General features: G+C 43.5%; 1 protein-coding gene across 1 annotated transcript in view; it reads left to right on the top strand.

The window, feature by feature from the left end:
* Positions 1-20,449, top strand: part of LOC147748440 (potassium channel subfamily T member 2-like) — an 834,500-nt gene that overhangs the window by 44,112 nt on the left and 769,939 nt on the right. The window contains exon 7 of the mRNA XM_086928190.1: positions 15,454-15,528. Within this exon, the coding sequence (XP_086784316.1) occupies positions 15,454-15,528 (75 nt within the window). The remainder of the gene's footprint in view (positions 1-15,453; positions 15,529-20,449) is intronic.

Below are 20,449 nucleotides of genomic sequence, written 5' to 3'. Positions count from 1 at the left end.
TAACAAAGGCTATGAGTTGCAAAAGGAAAATGGGCCTAGGCCTCTTTTCAGCTTGCTATACTACTAAGCATTGCTTTTTTATGTACCGGAGACTCCCGTCTTGACGACGGGGAATGATTCAGGCATGTGAATCTATGAAAGCTTCCAATACTGGAGAACTAAAGTTACAGGTAAGTAACTTGTTTTCATCCTGCCTGCCTTGGTGGCTGGCAGCCACTATTGCACCAGCGCAGGGAAAGAGCAAGAATGTGCCATATCGTGATAGATATGACGCATTCCTGCCTCTCCATTTGACGCAGTGCAGCAAGTTGCCTTGCTACATTACACTGCATCAAATGTTAATAAATGTGTCCCTATGTGTTACTGCTACTTCATGTAATTTCACATAATAACATCAACTAATATTTACTGTGACTGCACTCTATTTTCCATACATTATTTCAGCCTAGGCAGTACTGTAGTTTAACATTGGGGTCCAGATTTATTAAGGGCATTTGTTGCCCTTGCGTCACACAAGGTGGCACAAGCCCTTAAGTCAGATTAATTTCGCCATGCAGAACCATCTTGTTTGGCTCTGCTTGGCACAGTAAATCTGGAGTAACACAAGGCAGTGCAAGTTGCTCCCTTGCGTTAATCTGCATGGGGAAGGCATTCCATAGGTGGTGCGTAGGTGTAACCCAGCAGTCAATCATGGCTTTTCGTGCATTCCCAGAATGCGTAAAAATGTAACTCCTTCACAGGTGAGGCATAACGAGGGGAAATATCTTTCTTTCTCCTCATTTTTCCCTCTTTCTACGTGTGCTGACTTCTGCAGCAAACACAGAAAGAGGAAAATGCCTCTGAGGATTGTTGTTGTACAAGAAGGTGTCCCTTGTAACACAGGCACCGTGGCAGCCACAAGTGCACTAGCCCAATGTGGCAGGAATGCACCACATGTTAGTATTTATGGTGCGTTCGTGCTCTCTCCATTTTACGCAGTTCAGTAAGTTGTCTCGCTTTGTTGCGCTGTGCCAAATGTTGATAAATCTGACCGTGAGTATCACTGCGGTACTGGTGTCTCCTCCCTCCAGAAACCCAGCGAGCCGCCCAGGGTGCATGACCACATGGCAAGCTTCATGCTCCGATGTCTGCCAGCTTGCTCTCTGCAGCATTTTACCAACAGAGACAACACTAGCCTTTACCTTCCTTGCATGATGGTGTGCCACTTGCAGGGGTATTAATACGAATCTGGGCCCTCTTGACTTCGAGCATGTTTGCTCTTGCACTCTACTCCCCTCCCACTGTTAAACACGACCTGAGTCTGCCCCCAGGCGGGCATTTGTTGTCATTACATCTCCCCATCTATGGGGACAGTACTAGAGCTGATTTTATATTTTGATATATCTGTTATGGAGGCAGGAGATGCACAGTGGCCTTCTGTGCTCTTGGGACATCTGCAGCTACAAAGGACAGTTGAATGGATTTTAATGGTCGCTTTTCTGCATTTCCAACTCCAAAGGCGCTGCCGCCTTCAAAGCCGCAGAAAGCTAAAGCGTGCTGTGCAAGGGTTCATTGATGTGCCTCTGATATGGAAATGGGCATTTAATATCACATGAGAGAGCTCTTTTAAAAAAAATGTAAACATAGCTGGCAGGTGGTTGATGGGACCGGAAACTCCTTGAGTACCATTTCCCAGAGGGCAGCGCCAATCCTCTGTGATGTTTAACCTGAGATAGCCCTCCAGTCTCCTTCTGGGATAGTGTTTTGGTTCTGATTCTCCTCTGTATCGCTTGACTCCAGATCTCTTTCTTGATACCTCCCATATCCGATTGTATTAAATGAAATCACATTTTTAGATAACTATTGTAACACACAAATGAAACAATACAAAATTCATGACATAAGACATTTGAAAATAAAGCAATATTAGCATTGACATTGTATTAACTCAATATCAAGAAGCAAACCAATTTTGAGTACATATTTAGGTTATGTTACATAGGGCTTGATTTAGAGTTTGGTGGATGGGTTACCCGTCATCAAAGTGGCAGATACCCCGCCTGCCTTATTACTAGTGCCATAGGCACGAGATATCCCCCACATTTGTGACAGAATAATCTTTCCCGTAACTCTTAGCCAGGCCCACAGCGTTTGGAGAACAAAGGAAACAAATGAAGCATTGTGTCACCCCTCTATAAATGGTGCACCATCTTAAAACACTCTGGTCTTACCAGTGGGCTATATGTCAGTTCCTATTTTATTTAATCCAGTGTGAACAAATCCAAAGCTGACGTGTTTGTGGCACACGCTCACTTCATTGAGATGTAACCAATACATTTGGTGTAACCAATACATTTTAACTAACTATGCCGTCATACAGATATTCCTGATAAATAGCAAAGTTTATAAAGTTTATGACCACCTCGAGGAGTAAGACCGCACATTTTTACACATTCTGAAGGTGAACTTTCCATTTTCATTATTTTATCGTGAACTTTGCTAGTTATCAAGAATGCCTACAGAACAGCATAATAAGTTCAAAGGTCAAGGCTGATTTGCATATAGCCATTGTCTGACCTAGGGTGGTGTGGAGTGCAAAAAACCGATGGATCTTTGTACTGGGGTGAAGGTAAGACATTGTTCTGCATTCTGTCCATCAACTGTGTTTTTTGCAATTTTCTCTCCGAGTGGGCTGGGTATGCTCAGACTTGAGTCCCAGGCTCTCTACACCACTGGAGTCAAGCTATCCAGGCTGAAGAAGGCTGATAGTCAGAAACCGGTCCTTGGATGCTTGATTCCAGTCTGGGAAAGACATGGCTTGGTAGTTCGGGCTGGACTGTTCCCATGAGGCACAGAGTCAAGGCTGATTTGCATATAGCCATGTCTGAACTGGGGTGGTGTGGAGTGCAAAAAACCGATGGATCTTTGTACTGGGGTGAAGGTAAGACATTGTTCTGCATTCTGTCCATCAACTGTGTTTTTTGCAATTTTCTCTCCGAGTGGGCTGGGTATGCTCAGACGTGAGTCCCAGGCTCTCCACATCTCTGGAGTCAAGCTATCCAGGCTGAAGAAGGCTGATAGCCAGAAACCGGTCCTTGGATGCTTGATTCCGGTCTGGGAAAGACATGGCTTGGTAGTTCGGGCTGGACTGTTCCCATGAGGCACAGGGTCAAGGCTGATTTGCATATAGCCATTGTCTGACCCAGAGTGGTGTGGAGTGCAAAAAAACGATGGATTTAGGCCCAGATCTTTGTACTGGGGTGAATGTAAGACATTGTTCTGCATTCTGTCCATCAACTGTATTTTTTGCAATAGAATTTTGTGCAGCATGGCGCCACATAATGTTACTCTCTTTGAGACATAGAACATGGATTTTTTTCTTCTACAGAAAATTGGCCTTGTTGCACCAAAGAACATTGCCTTGAATTGTGGCAGAGAAAATTGCCCTTATTGTGCAAGGGAATATTGCCGATCATTGTGTCAGTGAATATTGCCATCTCTGTGACAAAGTGTATTGCCTTTAGTGTGCCATTCAATAATGTAGATAATGACTGGAAATTGTGTCAGAGACTTTCCAGTCTTTGCGCCAGGGAGTATACTCATCATGCTTCTAAGACTGTCTCCATATTGTGCCAAATAATGCTGCAAACAGTGTGCCAGAGAGTATAGCCCGTCATTTTGCCACATAATACAGCCCTTCTTTGTGCCATAAATTGTCTTTGAGGAGAAAAATCACCAAAATAAAAACAATCTGGTGGTGGCATCTTCACCGGACTGTTGTGGTGAGTGTTCTTTGGGTACAGAGGCTGCTCCCAGGCTCTGTTTGATCCTCCAGTTTTATTCCATCTTTCTGGAAGAGTACAAAGCTGTCATTTCGATGACTAAATCCGTCTCTCCAGCTGACACGTGTCCATCTTCTATGCTGGCACTTGCTGTTGAGATGGTTTGAACAATGTTTTTAACACCACGCTATCAACAGCTTCAGTACTGTTCATCTGGAAACAAGCAAAACTGGTACCCCTTCTTAAGAAACAGTAAGCGGACACCAATGTGTTGGCCAATTTCAGATCAATATGGCTACTTCCAGCAGTGTGGAAAATGCTTGGGAACCTGATAAGCAGATCTCGGAATATCTGGAAAAATATGGGTTACTCCACCGAAATCAATCTGGTTTTCTCCCCAAGAAAAGTACGGAGACAGCATAGTTTCAGAATACATTCAGTCAAAATTCGATCTGAGGAAGAGCTGCATTGATATTAGTCTATCTGCAGCTTTTGATATTGTATGCTTTGCAGTCCTTCTGCGGGTCTTTCTGGCTTTGGGATAGGGGGGCTGCCCCTGGATTTGATTAAATCTTTCCTGGAGCTCAGAGAGCAATCAGTTTGGCTGGGCCCTTTCTTCTTGGCCGACAATCTCCTCTCCACTGGGGCCTCAGGCTTCTTCCCTCAGCCCGATGTTAATTAAAGCCTATATGACTCCACAAACATCTTTGGTTGATTCACATGGATTTTAGGTGGTATCTTATGCTGATGACACCAAGCTCCTACTGACAGTGGCTCTTCTCTTCAAGGTCTGACTCCAATCAGTCTTTAATTGGCTGCAGTCTAGCCACTTGATGTGCAATACGGATATGCTTGAGATGTTATTATGGGGTCCTTTTAACCAAATCCGTGGCATTCTGCGGCCACCCCTCCACAGCCATTTGTGATTGTTAAGAATTTGGCTGTCAAGTGCTGTCTTTTCACCACTAGGTTTCATTAGTGGTTGGCGCATGCTTTGGGCTCTGCTCCGAGCCCTAAAAAATGTTCCTGTCCATGTAGCTCTGAAAATTAGACAGATGTCCATATGATGGTCACGTCCAGATTGGACTATGCCAACATTTTGTATCTTTGTCTCCCAGACTATTTGATTGCTACGCTGCAAGTTGTCCAAACTGCAGCAGTGCCTCTGATTTTAAAACCCCCCTTTCGGACGCCTAAGTCCCCTCAGCTAAATGTGTTACTTTGGTTGCTAGTGAAGAAGAGAATTTTCTATAATGTGCTAACTCTGGCACATAGAGCCTATTTTCTGTTGGCCTCAATACCTCTCGGCCATTCTGGTGCATGACTCTGCGCCACAAGTTCTTCGGTCCTCTACATCTTCTCTGGTGGTGGTATCCAAAGTCAAGAAGGTTAGGAAGGGTGTTTGGTCCTTTTTATGCATGTAATCAGCTTCTGCCTGAGTTTTGTACAAGGTAGCTCTGAATTACTTTTCAGGAAACACCTTAAAACCTCTCTTCACTCATGCCTGAATGTCATTGTTGGCATACTGTTCTTCTGCAGTGCCAGGATGCTCCTGGGATTAGCCATGCGCTTTACAAGACTCTACTCATTCTTTGATTCATTCAAAATATAGCCAGAGATATATTGCCCTCACTTTGACATACAATATTGCCTTTGACTGTGCCATGCGATATTACAATGATTGAGTAAATTATTTTTTCAATTGTATTATGAGTGCATGCTTATCATTTTCATTGTGCCACCTAATATTGCATAATACTGCCACTGCGCTTTTCTAGACCGTATTGCAGACCCTAAAAGTACCCGGAGTAGATAAGAAGCTACATCTTAAACACATAAAGAAAACACAGCCAAACTCAATAAACGCAAATGAAGCTCATGGACTGCAGCACAATCCTCCTAACGCCAATGTTGGCCATAAATGTACCGGAAGTGAATAGAATAATATCCCAAAACACAGTACTTTGAATACAAAGTGCCCCATTGTGGCTGGCTACAGTTATCCGAAACAGACGAATTGAATGAAAACGAGAAATTCCTTTTGAAAGCGATAACATCGCTCGCTCCTCTGGCATGAACTTCTAGAAAGTAATTTTCCGGGCTCAGGTTCTCTTGAAAGAGATAAGCTTCATATGCAGGGTTTTGCTGTTTCAAAGCCGGATTCCGAGGGGATGTCTTTCATTTAGTGTCAAACAGACTACAGAACTACATCACTGTGGACCTATTTTGTGGGCATCAAGATCGCATGCGCATAAAAGAGACTCTCCCTTCTCAGGCATGAAAATTCACCCTCTCCGTGTCAGCCTTATCATGCAGCACCGCCCCCTTGAATTACTCAGGGGCAACGTATTATGGTGCATCAAAGGCCGCCGTTTAATTTCAACATAATGGATCATACATTTCGCAACTTCTAGTTTGTCATTCGAAAACTTATGTTTATTCCACATCACATTTATCATTGTAAACATTGACCCAATGGTTTGTTTCTGTTTCTGGTTGGCAGCACTGATAATTATTGAGGTGTTTACCAGCTTTATGAAGAGAATCGAGTATTTTCTAGGGCCAAGCAAAAGTTCCAGTACGCCTCATAATTTCACATAATTTTGTGTATAGCTTGTTTTGTTGAATTCCTGAAATTATGCCATACCGCAATCTGGCATAAGCACGAGAACAACGTGTACCACTACCGCATTTGACTCCGTGCCACACCGCCAACTTTTGGCACGGTTTTCTCACTTCGGCATCTCTGGTCAGGCGTGGGAGTAGACTGAATCTTTTCTAGCCAACAGACCACAACAAGTATGGCTGCCTCCGTTCTCCTCATCACCCTGAAGCCTGACGACAGGGATCCCCCAGGGCTCAACGCTTATCCCTCTTCTGTTTAATGTCTACATTACGCCCCTTATTTATCTGGCAGAAGAGCTGCGCGCTAAGATCATAGCTTATGCTGATGACAACCAGATCCTCTTCAGGTGGAAGAAAACTGATTTCTCCCTGATCATTGATAAAAAACTGAAGTGTTTAAATGGTGGAAGTTTTTAAATGGCTTGCGCAGGCCCAACTAAAATGCAATGAAGAGAAATCTGAGGTGCTCCTCTATGGATCCTTCCCCCCGCACTTTAAAGAAGACATCTGGCCGGTGGGTTACCCCATGCCTAAATCTACAGGGAGCCTGGCTAAAAACTTGGGGGTTTGGTTCAGGGAGGAATTGAGATTTCAGCCTCAGATCAATAGACTGGCCGGTGTGTGCTTTGGCATACTGAAACGCCTCAAGAAGTTTCTACCACTTTTGCCCAAAGTGGCCAAAGAGATGGTGACCCGGGCCCTCATGGTCTCAAGCATAGACTACGCCAATGCTTTGTACATTGGTCTCCCAGCATATCAGCTAAAAAAGCTGCAAATTATCCAGAACGCGGTGGCTAGAGCCTTACTGGGTATTCCCAAAATTATAGCGTATGCAGACGATACACAACTCTTATTTACATGGCCCGATGAAGCACTCAACACTGAGGTCATTTGTTCTTGTCTTTCTGCGGTTTTTAACTGGTTAGCTATGGCACAGCTGAAATGCAACGAAGACAAAACTGGAATTCTGTTGTATGGCCAATTTCCGCCCAATTTTAGAGAACTCTTATGGCCTTCTGATTTTCCTCAACCAAGTTCAGTTACCATCCCTGCAAAGAACTTGGGTGTATGGTTTGGGGAGGATCTGAGGTTTGAGGCACACATAAAAAACTCACAGGGCTGTGGTTCGGATCTCTCAAGGCTATGAGAAAGTTCTTTCCATATCTTCCATCTTCAGCAAGAGAGTCGGTTGCGAGAGCTTTAATATTATCTCGGCTCGATTATGCCAACTCTCTTCTTAGTGGAACGCCAGCCTTCCTAGTCGCAATATTACAGATCATCCAAAATGCGACGGCGAGACTTCTGTGCAATGTGCCTAGTAGAGAGAGTGCACGTATCTATTTGAAGAAACTTCATTGGCTGCCAGTGGCTCAAAGGATTACCTTTAAAATCCTAATACTAGCATTTAAAGCAGTCAATAATCTTGGGCCTTCCTAGCTGAAAAAAAGATTCCGTCGCTACACCCCCACTCGTTCTTTACGGTCGGCTGACTGTAATTTTCTGAGTGTACCCCGTTTTCGACGAGTGCGCCTTGGAGGCCAGTCAATTGCCGTTCTTGCGGCTTCGACCTGGAACACTTTGCCTTTATCTTTGAGACTGATCCAGAATTTTGTTCCTTTTAAGAAGGCACTGAAGACGCATCTTTTCAGATCTGCTTACTAGACTTTTTTAGATTCCTCTATTTTCTTCTGGCCACCTGCTGTTTTTCCCTTTTTTCGCGCCAGGATACTCTGGTAGTAACAGAGCGCGTTATAAAACAGCTAAATAAATAAAATAAATAAATAAATTCCCGGAAGGTCTAGCAAGAGGCAGACTCTACGGGATCTGCACTGGCTCCCGGTTGACCAACGTATTTTGTTAAAAGCTCTTATGCTTGCCCACGGTGCTATTTATAAGGCTGGGCCTCAGTATCTCAGAAGTCGGTTCACATTTTATGTGCCACCCAGACATTTACGAACTTTTGAACTGCGGACACCGACGACCTCATGCTGTTTAAAAAACATCTAAAAACTTTGGGCTAGATGTAGGTAAATCATTTTTACCGATTCTAAAATACAGAATTTTACCGATTCGGTATTTTAGAATCTGTAAATCTGATGTAGGTAAATTTTCTGTATTTTTTACAGAATCTGTAAGATTCGGTAATTATCGAATCGGTATTTACCGATTCGGTAATTGCCATTCATTCCTATGGGCCTAGGCCCATAGGAATAAATGTCAATTACCGAATTGGTAATTACCGATTCGGTAAATACCGAATAATTCAAGGGTGGCAGGGTGTCACTTTGACACCCTGTTGCACCCCTGATTAGGGCTTGTGTGCCACATCCCTTAGGGCATTTATATGTGCCACATGGCACAGGTGTACATGCACAGATTTCAGTGGCGGCTGGTGACATTTGAAAGTGGTGGGGCGTAAATACTGCACTGTGGCGAGCGAGTGCAGCAAGCGAGGTCGAACCACCTATGGGGGGTTCGGGGGTTCTCCCACAAGAACATTTTGAAAAAAGGGTGGGCAAATGGTGTATTCTCAAGCACATTTGAGAAAGAGGTGGCTTGGCGAATACATCTCTGGGAGTAGCCAGACAAGTCTCTTTGCACAGATACATCTCTCTCCCTGCATTCACATAGGCACAGTCACCCTGCACTCATAGACCCATTACTCACCCTTCCCTGACACATTACTAAGCCAGCAATCACCCATCCACATCACTCACTCTGGGCTCACACAGGTACACTGCTCACCCTGCACTCACACAGACATCACTCACCCTGGATTCACACAGGCACACTGTTCACCCTGCACTCACACAGGCACACTGCTCACCCTGCACTCACACAGACATCACTCACCCTGCACTCACACAGGCACACTGCTCAACCTGCACTCACAAAGACATCACTCACCCTGGACTCACACAGGCATCACTCACCCTGGACTCACACAGGCACACTGCTCACCCTGCACTCACACAGACATCACTCACCCTGCACTCACACAGGCATCACTCACCCTGGACTCACACAGGCACACTGGTCAACTTTCATTCACACAGGCATCACTCACCCTGGACTCACACAGGCACACTGCTCACTGCTCACCCAGCACTCAAACACACATCACTCACCCTGGACTCACACAGGCACACTGCTCAACCTGCACTCACACAGGCATCACTCACCCTGCACTCACACAGGCACACTGCTCAACCTGCACTCACACATACTCAGTCGCCCCAGAAGCAGACTGATGATGGCAGGCAGCACTTATCTACTGTAGAAGAGGCAGAGCCGAGGGCCGAGGCCCGAGGCCTGTGTGCATAGTGCAGATGTGCACAGTGCACGTTCGGTCACAACTGGGTGTGGCGAGGGGGAAGCTGTCAGCACACACTTGCATTAGAAACGCTGTGACTGAGGCATGTTTCCATAGTGCAGAGGTGCACCTAGGCCTGTGTGTGCTGTGTGCATAGTGCACTGCAGAGATGCAAGCTCAGTTAACATCGCTACTGTAGTAGAAGAGCCGAGGCTTGTGCCTGGCTCGTGCACACGGTGCACCCAGTACTGGGTGCACCACTGCCCTGGCCTGCACTATGCGCAGGGATAGCAAGCAACACTGAGGCGCCAAGGAGCGATGAAGATTGCCAGCAGCGCTATATGACTGGTCAGAAATATTGTTTTCCCATTGAGTGAAGGAGAAACCTGAAAGAGGGCGCAAGTCCTCAGAAAAATAGCGTGGGGACTAATTCAAAGGAAGTGACGCCACAAAAATCTCAATCCTCACAACGCAAAGCGCCTCTTTTACGAAAATACAAGTTAACATAACCAATTTAACCATGCAAAATAAAAACAAATGTATTTGGTTTGTTTGACTATTTTATAAATCATATTTAGGTTTTCCACACATCAACCTGTAGTAGAGCCCAGAAATGGCTGAAAGGGACAGTATATTTATTCAAACGCGTGGAACTAGAGATTACATTTTAAACTGCATTTAAGACAAAAACGAAACGCGCTGATGCATTTTTTAAATAGTCTATCTTTCAGTTAATCCAAGTAGCTGCTGTACTGAAGCACAAGGCACACCTCCAGTCAGGGGAACGGAGTCCCCTCTATAAAAAAAAAACTGTGGGGAGACTCAGTCCACCCGCGTCCACCCGGGACTTGAAGGCACATCCAGTACCATCTCCTTCTCTTGGTTGGGGGAGTTGTGTGAGGAGGGAGGGGGTGATCAGTGTCCGACTCGAGCACAGTGGCGGATGCTGCTCCCACTCAGCCACTCTCTCTATAGCTCGGGGCCTCCAAGCACATATCTGAGCCTGCCCACAATCTCAGAAGGAGTCCCTTGTCATTCCGTCTTCATGACCATAAATACTGCAGAGAACATGCGCAAGGGCGTGACAGAGCTGCAGGAATGCCCTTCCTCTACCCTCCCCTGGTTACAACCCTCACCTAGTCTACCTGTTTTTTACTCTTACCACCTTCCGCCACTCACCCTCGTAGCTGGAGACGCACGTTCTAACATATAATTGTATTCTCATATAGCGCTTTGAAGAGCTGTAAAACACGTCCCAACTGCTATCCACAGTACTCCCTTCTTCAATGCTGTATCAATTGATTTACAGGTTACACAGAACTTAGCAGCAGGTACTCCACCTGCTGAGCTAGTGTTTTGTTTATGTTTGAATATGTTTAATTATGTTTTGCTATGCTAAGTTTATATGTGTGGCGCGCATCCTGGAAACAAACAACAGATCCGTTTTTGCAATGTCATGATCTGTATAACTTACGTCACGTGGGTGCGGGACGCGATCCGGTCGGTCGTGCTAATCGATCATCGATGGTCCGGACCCGAATGTAGTCACTAGTCAGCAGTACTGGTAGTCAGATGATCAGATCACCACCAGGCCAGCAGATCACACGACGACTTACGCTGCTGCAGCAGCAGCAGTGAGTCAGTGCACAAACATGCACCGTGCACGCAATTGCAAGGGGCTGCTAAAGCAGGCCCGGGCCGTCCAGGCAGCAGGCGGTCCGACTGAGTCCACACCCACGCAGGCAGGCACGACGACGACGACCTCTATCAGTCCCACAACAGTCCTCTTCGTCGACCTCTCCTCACCCAGTCACGCGCCCCACAGACTCTCTAGTGACTACATCACATGATCTCATCTCGACTTACTTATTGGCTAAAGAGCAGACTGAAATCTGCCCATTTTGAGACCCGGGGCCCGGGGTCAATGCCTATAACTATAGTGGTAGAGGGGGGGGTGGGGTGGGAGATCTGAAGTGTGCGCATGCGCTGGCCAGTCGAAATCTCGACAACTCCGGCCTTTTACATGCGCACGGCACTCGCAGTACACATCACCCTCTGCCTGCACTGTGCGCAGGCTGCCTGCGAGTCACTCTGCGCAGCCCCACCCCCCACGGGCCGGCCCACTTCCTTATGGATGCCCGATCCTGTCGGGCTTCTCCCGGGGCCTTGGTGCGCGCGGCGCTCCGATTTTTAATCGAATTGGAATTTGCTTTAGAAAACATATTTTATTATGCTGCAGTGCAGTCGGCGGTCGTCCAGGCTAGTGGGGCAACGCCCCAACGCCCCCAATGGACGCACCGCCACTGACAGATTTGCATATACACAGGTATTCGTTATTTACCACCAACTAATAGTTGGTAGTAAATAATGAATCCTTAAAGCCCTGTGGCACTGTTTACAGTGCCATCTACATCTTAAAATACAGATTCAGTAATTTTACCGAATCGGTACAATTACCGAATCTGTATTTTAAGAAGCCCTACATCTCAGTATCCAAATACCGGTCGGTAACGGCCGAAAATTGGTATTTTCGGCCGTTACCTACCAGTATTTTGATACCTACATCTGGCCCTTTGTTATTTAAGTAATTCTTCCAGCCGGGTCTGCCCCTCTCTGTCACCACCATTTGGCTTCCGCGCCGGGACACTTCCGAGTAACCGTGCGCGCTATAAATGGAGGATAACATAACATAACTATAATAATAACTACAATGCAAGCAATTGTTGTTTGTGACATTTGTGTTTTTTTGTGCTACATTTTTTAGCACAAAATACGTCATTGTGTCCAAAATGGATCTGAATACGTATTGTGCACTAAAATATATAGCTCTAAATGCTGGTTTTGCATAATTCCACATACATTTGGCGGACTTTTACATATTTCCAAGAAAGCAAATTATGTCAATTTCACGTACCCCTAATCACTTCACTTTTTGCCTAGAAGCCGTATACAACAAATGTATTTCTTAGAAATAGTGACCCGGTTTTATGGTATTGGTTATTACCTACTTTATCATCTTCCTGGTAATTATTCAGATTTATCTTTTAGTCAGAGAAAAATTAAGTCGGAGTTAGCGTATTTTCATATGGATTTAACTGAAAAATATACAGTCACCCTTTGATGCCAACATTCTCATTCACAAACTAGGGATTTGCAGGTTGCATGAGGACAGCTTTGTGAATGGTGATGCAATTGCAATGTGACCTATGTACAAAAAAAGGCCTGTGTAATGAATATTAATTAGGCAGGTCACAATTTGAGACCCCTTGTGATTGGCTGCAAATGCAGGGGTGGAGGCCAGCAGGGTAGCAGAAGTCCATCCCTGTCTTTTCTTTCCAACCCGGAATCATTTTAATTTCCCTCCTAACAGGCACAGGTGCTGCTTTAAAAAAAAAAAGCCATTTGGGGATAAGCAGGCAGTGGTCCTCTGGATCACTGCCACAACCACCATGTTCGCCTTAGAGGATTCACAAAGTGGAAGATGTTCTTACAGAACACCCTCCCTTTTGCAAATCAGTTACCATCCGAGCTAGAGGGTCAGTAACTCATCAATGGTTTGCGACATCCATTAGGTCACAAAACATTAACACCCTCCTCTCCAGTCGGAAATAGAATGGTGACGTCCCTTTCACGCCCCCTGCTATTAGTCATTCAGAAAGGATCGCAAAACTTTTAAGAGTTGAAAGAATTGTCCGACTCTTAGGAGGACTTCTGTACATTAAGAAAAGTCCTGTTGCAGTCACAAACCCTGCGATTTTAAGGATTGTTGGCTTTACGAAGACAAAGGGTTTTATCTGGCCCATTCATCAAGGTAAATTGCGCTTGCAAAGAGCCAGATTCTGAGAATCTGGCCCTTTGCGAGTGCAATTTTTGCATTTGGGATTCATCATCCCAAATGCAAAAATCTCTATTTGCCAAATCGCATATTTACGAGGAATTGGATTTAAGGAATCTCTATTAGAGATTCCTTAAATGCAATTCATTAACCAATTTGCTATTCGCAATATTTGGTCGCTATTTACCACGAAGTCTGACTTCGTGGTAAATAGCGAAAAAATAGTAAAAAGCACTTTAATGCATTTTTCTCTGAAGCATGTTACACACACACATGTCCTTTGGACATGTGTGTGCGCAACACCTGTGTAAATTTGCATTTCAGGGGTGCTACAGGGTGTTCTTTGGACACCCCTGGCACCCTTGAAATCGCTATCTTATTTGCGATTAGCTAATTGCTAATCGCAAATAAGGAATAACTCCCCATTCATTCCTATGGGCCTTTAGGAATGAATGGGGAGTTATTCCTTATTTGCGATTAGCAATTAACTAATCGCAAATAAGGAATGTGTAGGAATCACAATTTATTTTGCGATTCCTACATAAATCCCGTTTTGCGAGTTTGTAATAGCGATTCCTTATGAATCGCTATTAAAGACTCGCAAAACGGGTCTTCGATGAATCTAGCAGTTAGTTCGCTAAATTGCAATAGAAATAAAATAATATACTTACCTGAAAACATTAGTATTGTGGTACCAGCACGTGTGCACATCTATAGCTATTGAAGTTTCTCTATAAAATTCTGTTCGACTTTTTAACTCCCTTTTTAACTTTTTAACTCCCTATGCTGTCCATGTGGACAACTATTGTGCAGTTCATCATAATTGGCTGCAAGGAAAGACATTCAAAAGGAAACCACACTTCTATTATTTGTCCGTTTAAAACATAAATGTGCATGTGGAAACAAATTGTTTCACTTAATGTATAAAATGTAAGACTGGGTGCCTTACTTGTAAATCTTTGTGAGTCACAGAGATTGTCACTGTAACCTGAATTTGCACTACTGTACGACTTGCACGATAAAAAATTAGATCAAACTGATTTCACTTCAAACACTGATGGATATCTTGCATTATTAAATTGAAGACACTGTATTTCATACACACCTTAAAACTAAGTAGTAAAAATAGTGTGAAAAGAGTTTGCACCATGTTTTGCACGAATTCAAACACCGCTAGCATCTTTCCATTTTATATTAGCAAAACTGGTGCAATTGGATTTGCACTTTTTTGCACCATAGCAAAGTTTCTGTAATCTACTCAAGCAGAGGGGCACTATCGCTATAAGCAGTCCTTCAGAAGAAGCAATGTGTTGTGTTGCCTGCCTGGTGAAACCGATTGTTTTACACTAAACTGCATGTTCTCATTGCCCTACAATTGTTTTAGCTGTTATGTTGCCTATTTGTTCAGTTATGACTAGGTTTGCACCTGCTACTCAAACTTTTCCCACCTCAACAGGTTGGATTGCACAGATGGTGACTGGGTCATATGAACAGGCTTTTGGAATCGTGAAAAATGGCATGTTTGCACAGGACCATAAGTGCAGTTTTTGCACTTTTAGGGTTGTGTAAAGGTTGGTGCGAAATTACAACACTGCAATTGAAGTAATCCAGAATTGTCAGTGTAAAATTACATAAATTCAGTCTACAAAATCCTGCCATCTGTTGTCATAACTAGCACTGCAATTGACCAGTTTTCCAGATCCTCACTATCCCAAGTTAGAGATGCTTGCATGTCTACCCTACCTGTTTCTGGTTGGGCCAGGTAGAAAGCTGTCTCTACTGTGCGTTTGTTTGTCCTAGGGGTCTAAGACAAAGGTCACAAACGCGGGTTTGAAAGTCCTTTCACTTCTCCTCAGCTGCTCTTTCTTTGACGATTCCGAGGTCTGACCTCTTGTCTCTTTGTCATTTTCTGTTGCCAGGGAAACATCTGGGAGCAGGTCCTTCGGATCCCCTTCATCTTGGAGATGATGAACACCCTTCCGTTTCTCATCACTGTAAGATGTTTTCATGAATACCTGTTTGATTGTGAAGTGTGTTCTTAGTAGGAATATCTCATTTTCGCTTTTCGTTTTGATTGACCATCGCGATACAATGTGGCTTTGATGCGCAGTCGCTTTCTGGTGGGGTGTTGTGGGTTCATCGGCCTTGGTGAATGACGAGGGGAGATTGACAAGACTCCTATACCTTCTATGGGGCATGACGGCATCGCGTCTGCAGTCCACTCCATAAAATAAATGTGTAATTGTCTAACTCAGGTTTCTCAACGAGTGGCTCGCGAGCTACTGGTAGCTCTCCAGCACCCTGCAAGTAGCTCTCCAGTGTGCAGCACAGCCTACTCTAATTAGAAGGTTTTGCTCGGTTGAATGAATATATTCCTACCAAATTTGAAAAGTGTGTATTAGAGATGAAAATGCGAGTCTTTTCAGAACTCATAAAGTGTTGTTTCGAGAAAAATGGTTACATTTTTGAATATTTTCAAAGGTTATATTTGAGTGATACATCATGCAGCATCGGGGAGATTTATTACTAATATTGTTAACTTGGTACCAATGTAAAGGCATTTCACATTGACAAATCATTTTTACATCAATGCTAGGAACACTTCCTCACTGAGGTGATGACAACTGGTAATCTTGCATATCGTCACTATATTTCTTGTCTGTTGTGTTCACTATTACAACTCAAAAAATGTTAGTAGCTCTGGATGATTTTCATTGAACATACGTAGTTCTTATTACAGAAAAGGGTGGAGACCCCTGGTCTAATTGCTGCTCTCTATTCATGAATTAGATACTCTGCAGATATGTATGTAATATTTGTATAGCACAAACCCAACCAGAAAGGCAGTTGAGCACTGTACAGGGTCAAGGATAAGCGTAAAGTCAACAAGTGATAGGAATTGTTGTTCATTTGTGTACCAATAATTTGGTCTTCAGGTCAATCCTAAATTGGAGCAGTGATGACTTTATCCGTGTGAGAAGTGGTGCTAGTAACCTTTATTTATTTTAAATCTTGTATTTTTTTTATTGATGTGTTTTCAGATATTTATTCCAGAAACCTTTGTCTATGTGCTCTGTAGAATTTTTCAGACTGTTCAAGTTGATTAGGAGTCTAGTATTGTAAAGACTCGCTTAATTGAAGTAAGTGGTTGTGCCGTATAAACATAGATATGTGTGTGTGTTTGTGCATATGTGTGTGAATGCACAGTTGCAAGAGAGTATGATTGTCTTCATACATCTGCCCCCTGATGTTTTCCATGAGGCTCTGAACCACTTCCGACATTCACAGTGTATTTGCCGTTTAACTCTCGGACTCGGGCCCTATTTAGAATTTGACGGACAGGATACTCTATCCTATCCGACAGGTTACGAGTGCATTACAGTCTATGGCACTTGTAATACAGCAGACGGGATATCTGTCACGTTTTGACAGAGTATCCCATCCACTAAACTCTAATGAGTGTCTCATTTTCTCTAGGTTGGCATCTTTTCAAGCACATTTTTTTTTATGTTTGAAAGCTTTATTAGAGAAAAAATAAGTATTACAATAAGGTGACATCAGCAATATGAGAAAAAATTATAAGCTGGGACAAGGTAAATAGAAGCAGCCAATATCACAATGGAAAAACAAAGCATTTTAGGTTATGGGGAGGGAAGGAGGGAGGGGAAGGGAGGAGAAAAGAAAAGCAAAAACATGGTATTTATCGTAGAAGATGGGTAAGCAATAATAAGAAATACAGTAAATGGCATTCAAAAGTACAGTAAAAAACCAACATATGAGTAATTGCATGAATGAAAAAGAGGTAGGAATGAGGTCAATATAAGTTAAATAATTACAATATTGAGATTGAAAAATAACATGCAAAAAACTACAGGCAAGAGTACATGTGTTCAGGGGGGCTTGAAATTATCCGAAGATAGTGGAGAGTAACTTTTTTTAGCGGATTGATCGAGGTAGAGAGTAAGAGGTAGCCAATAAAGTTCAACATTTCGGGAGGGTTTACAGGAGGAGGCAAAGGCCACATCAAGTCTGTGTGAGTGACATACAAGATTCCACCAACAATTGAGAGACAATTTGTTCAGAGATTTCCAATTAGAAACAATATGCTGTAATGCCAGACCCAGCATAAGGTCAAAAAGACCGCGAGAATGTGGGGGGAGGTCTAAGTCTTCTGAAAGGCTACCAAGAAATACTAAAGAAGTAGAAAATTGAATAGAGAGGTTGAAAATGCGAGAAAGGCGAGAGAAGATCTGAGACCAGAAAATACGAGTTGAAGGACAGAGAAAGAAGAGGTGGAAAAGATCTGCAGAAGGGGCATTACAGGTCCAACAATTAGATGTCGCATCAGGTTGAAAACGAGAGATAGAAAGAGGAGAGAGGTATAGTCTGTGATAAAAGAAAAATAGGGATTGAGTAAGAGAGGCAGTACGGGAAACCTTCAAGGATCGAGCCCATATTTTGTCCCAGAGAGAAGTCGGCCATGAAGAATGTAAGTCTGTCTCCCAGGACAATTCTAATTTTGATTTGAGACGATCTGGATTGGGGGCTGAAAAGTATCGGTATATGATGGAAGCTTTAGGAGTTGTGGAAAGGACAGTGAGTAGAGAGGAAGATGAGGTAGGTAGGTCTTCAGAGGGGAGAGAGTAATAACGATCTAGAATGGTTTCCATAAGGATAGGGAATTTCTTTGCAAAAGAAGGAGGGCAGTGGAATTGAGAACGAAGTGCAGGAAATGAGCAAGGGGATGATCCATCAAAAAGATGACGTATCCAAATGATACCTTTCGCTCTCCATGAGGGCCATGCAATAGGTCGGTTGTTAATTAATAGAAGTGAATTGTACCATATAGGCAATAGTAGGAAGGATTCCTGCGTCACTGAGGTAGGCGAAACTAAAGGGCGTAGAAGAGAAGAAGTATGCTTGAATAAAAGGGGATTAAGGCATGGGGCTTTAGAGGTAAAACGAATTACTTCTTGGAAAGAGTGCGGAAGCAGTAATTCCTGTTCAACAGAAAGCCAGAGGGGAGAGAAAGGGGAGGGTTCCTGGGATAACCAGCGGGAAGCCTGTCGAAGGGAAAAGGACTTATGGTAGAGGCGAAAGTCTGGAAAGTTAGTACCACCATTAAGCTTAGATTTACGTAAGTTGAAAAGTGATATGCGGGCTTTTTTCTGTTTCCAAAGAAATTTGGACAACGCAGAATCAATGCGACGGAAATAAGAGGTTGGAATACGAAGTGGGAGCATGGATAACAAGTAAATCAGAATAGGGGCAATCATCATTCTAATGGAGTCAAGGCGGCCCCACCAGGAAAGAAATAGTGGATTCCAAGAGGTGAGTAATGATTCTATTCTAGATATTACTGCATTCATGTTGAGTTGAATAGAGGAAGAAATAGAGTTAGAAAACAGAACACCAAGATATTTAATTTTCGTGGAATTCCAAGCAAAGCCAGTGGCCGTGAAATAGTGGGGGAGACAAAATTTGGTTAAAGGAAGGATCTCTGTTTTATCCGAATTTATTTTGTAACCAGAAACCAAGGAGAATTTCTGAAATTCGTCTAGTAATGCAGGGACTGAGGTAGGCGGGTCAGAAATAAATAAAAGAATATCGTCAGCATATGCAGACAGTTTAAGATGACGTTTACCGTACGGGAAGCCAGAGATGGATGGATTATTGCGTATGGAGGTAAGGAAAGGTTCAAGCGCCAAAATAAATAAAAGAGGTGATAAGGGACAGCCCTGACGAACACCACGTTGGAGTGTGAATGGGGAAGTAAGTTGACCATTAACGAGAACAGAAGCTTTGGGCATAGAATATATCAAAGAAATATAAGATATGAATTTGGGGTTAAAGCCGTGCCATTTTAAGGAGGCCAGAAGAAAGGACCAGTCGACCCGGTCAAAGGCCTTCTCAGCATCTACTGAAATGGCTGCAAGGGGAATCGATAGTGAAGGGGCTTTACTTAAAACATTAAGGAAGAGTCTAGAATTATCCGAGGTCAAGCGGCCCTTAACAAAGCCGCATTGTTCTTTGCCTATAAGATGTGGTAGGAGCGGGTCAAGGCGAAGAGCTAATAGTTTCGCAAAAATTTTATAGTCAACATTTACTAGAGATATAGGTCGATAATTTTTACAGAACTTAGGGTCTCTACCATCTTTGGGGATAAGGCATATGGTAGCGTCCTGAAAAGAGCCTCGGGCTGATCCAGTAGAACAAAAAGACTGAAAGAGAGATAGAAGTTTGGGTAAAAGAAGGTCCGAAAAATGTAGGTAAAATTCAACTGGAAAGCCATCAGGTCCAGGGGTTTTCCCCTTAGTGAGGGAGGATAGAGCAGAGGACAGTTCCGAAATAGTAAGATCAGAATCTACGGCCGAAATATTAAGGTGGGAAGTATCTGGACGAGGTATGTTGTCAAAGTAGGATTGAATAAGCTCTGGGGTGGGAGGGTTTTCCGGAGTATACAAAGTCTCGTAAAAAGCGTAGAATTGTTCCAAAATTTCTGCATTGGTATGAAGAAGTACATTAGAGGGGGAATAAATAGAATCAATATTAGTACGTTCCCTACGAGACTTTAAATAGTTAGCTAACAATTTACCTGACTTATTTCGACCACCATAAAATCGCGCGCTGCTCCGGAGAAGAAAAGAGGAGGCAGAGTCTGTGGTAAGTTTGTTAAAAGCAATCTTAGCCTTAAGCAATTCAGGAGACATAATCTTATCAGAGGAAGTGTAGAATTGATGTTCCAGAGATTTAATATGTGCAAGTGTGAGTTTACGTTTTTGGAGGAATTTTTTCTTCTTTTTAGAGACGAAATCAATAATAAAACCTCGGGCTGTGGCCTTGAAGGAATCCCAAAGAATATGAGGTGGGGTATCAGGTGTAGAATTAAGATGAAAAAATTCAGAAGCAAAAGAA

This window comes from Lissotriton vulgaris, chromosome 1_1 (genome assembly GCF_964263255.1).
Source record: "Lissotriton vulgaris chromosome 1_1, aLisVul1.2, whole genome shotgun sequence".
Classification (NCBI taxonomy): domain Eukaryota; kingdom Metazoa; phylum Chordata; class Amphibia; order Caudata; family Salamandridae; genus Lissotriton; species Lissotriton vulgaris.
This window is presented reverse-complemented; position numbering and strand designations above follow the sequence as displayed.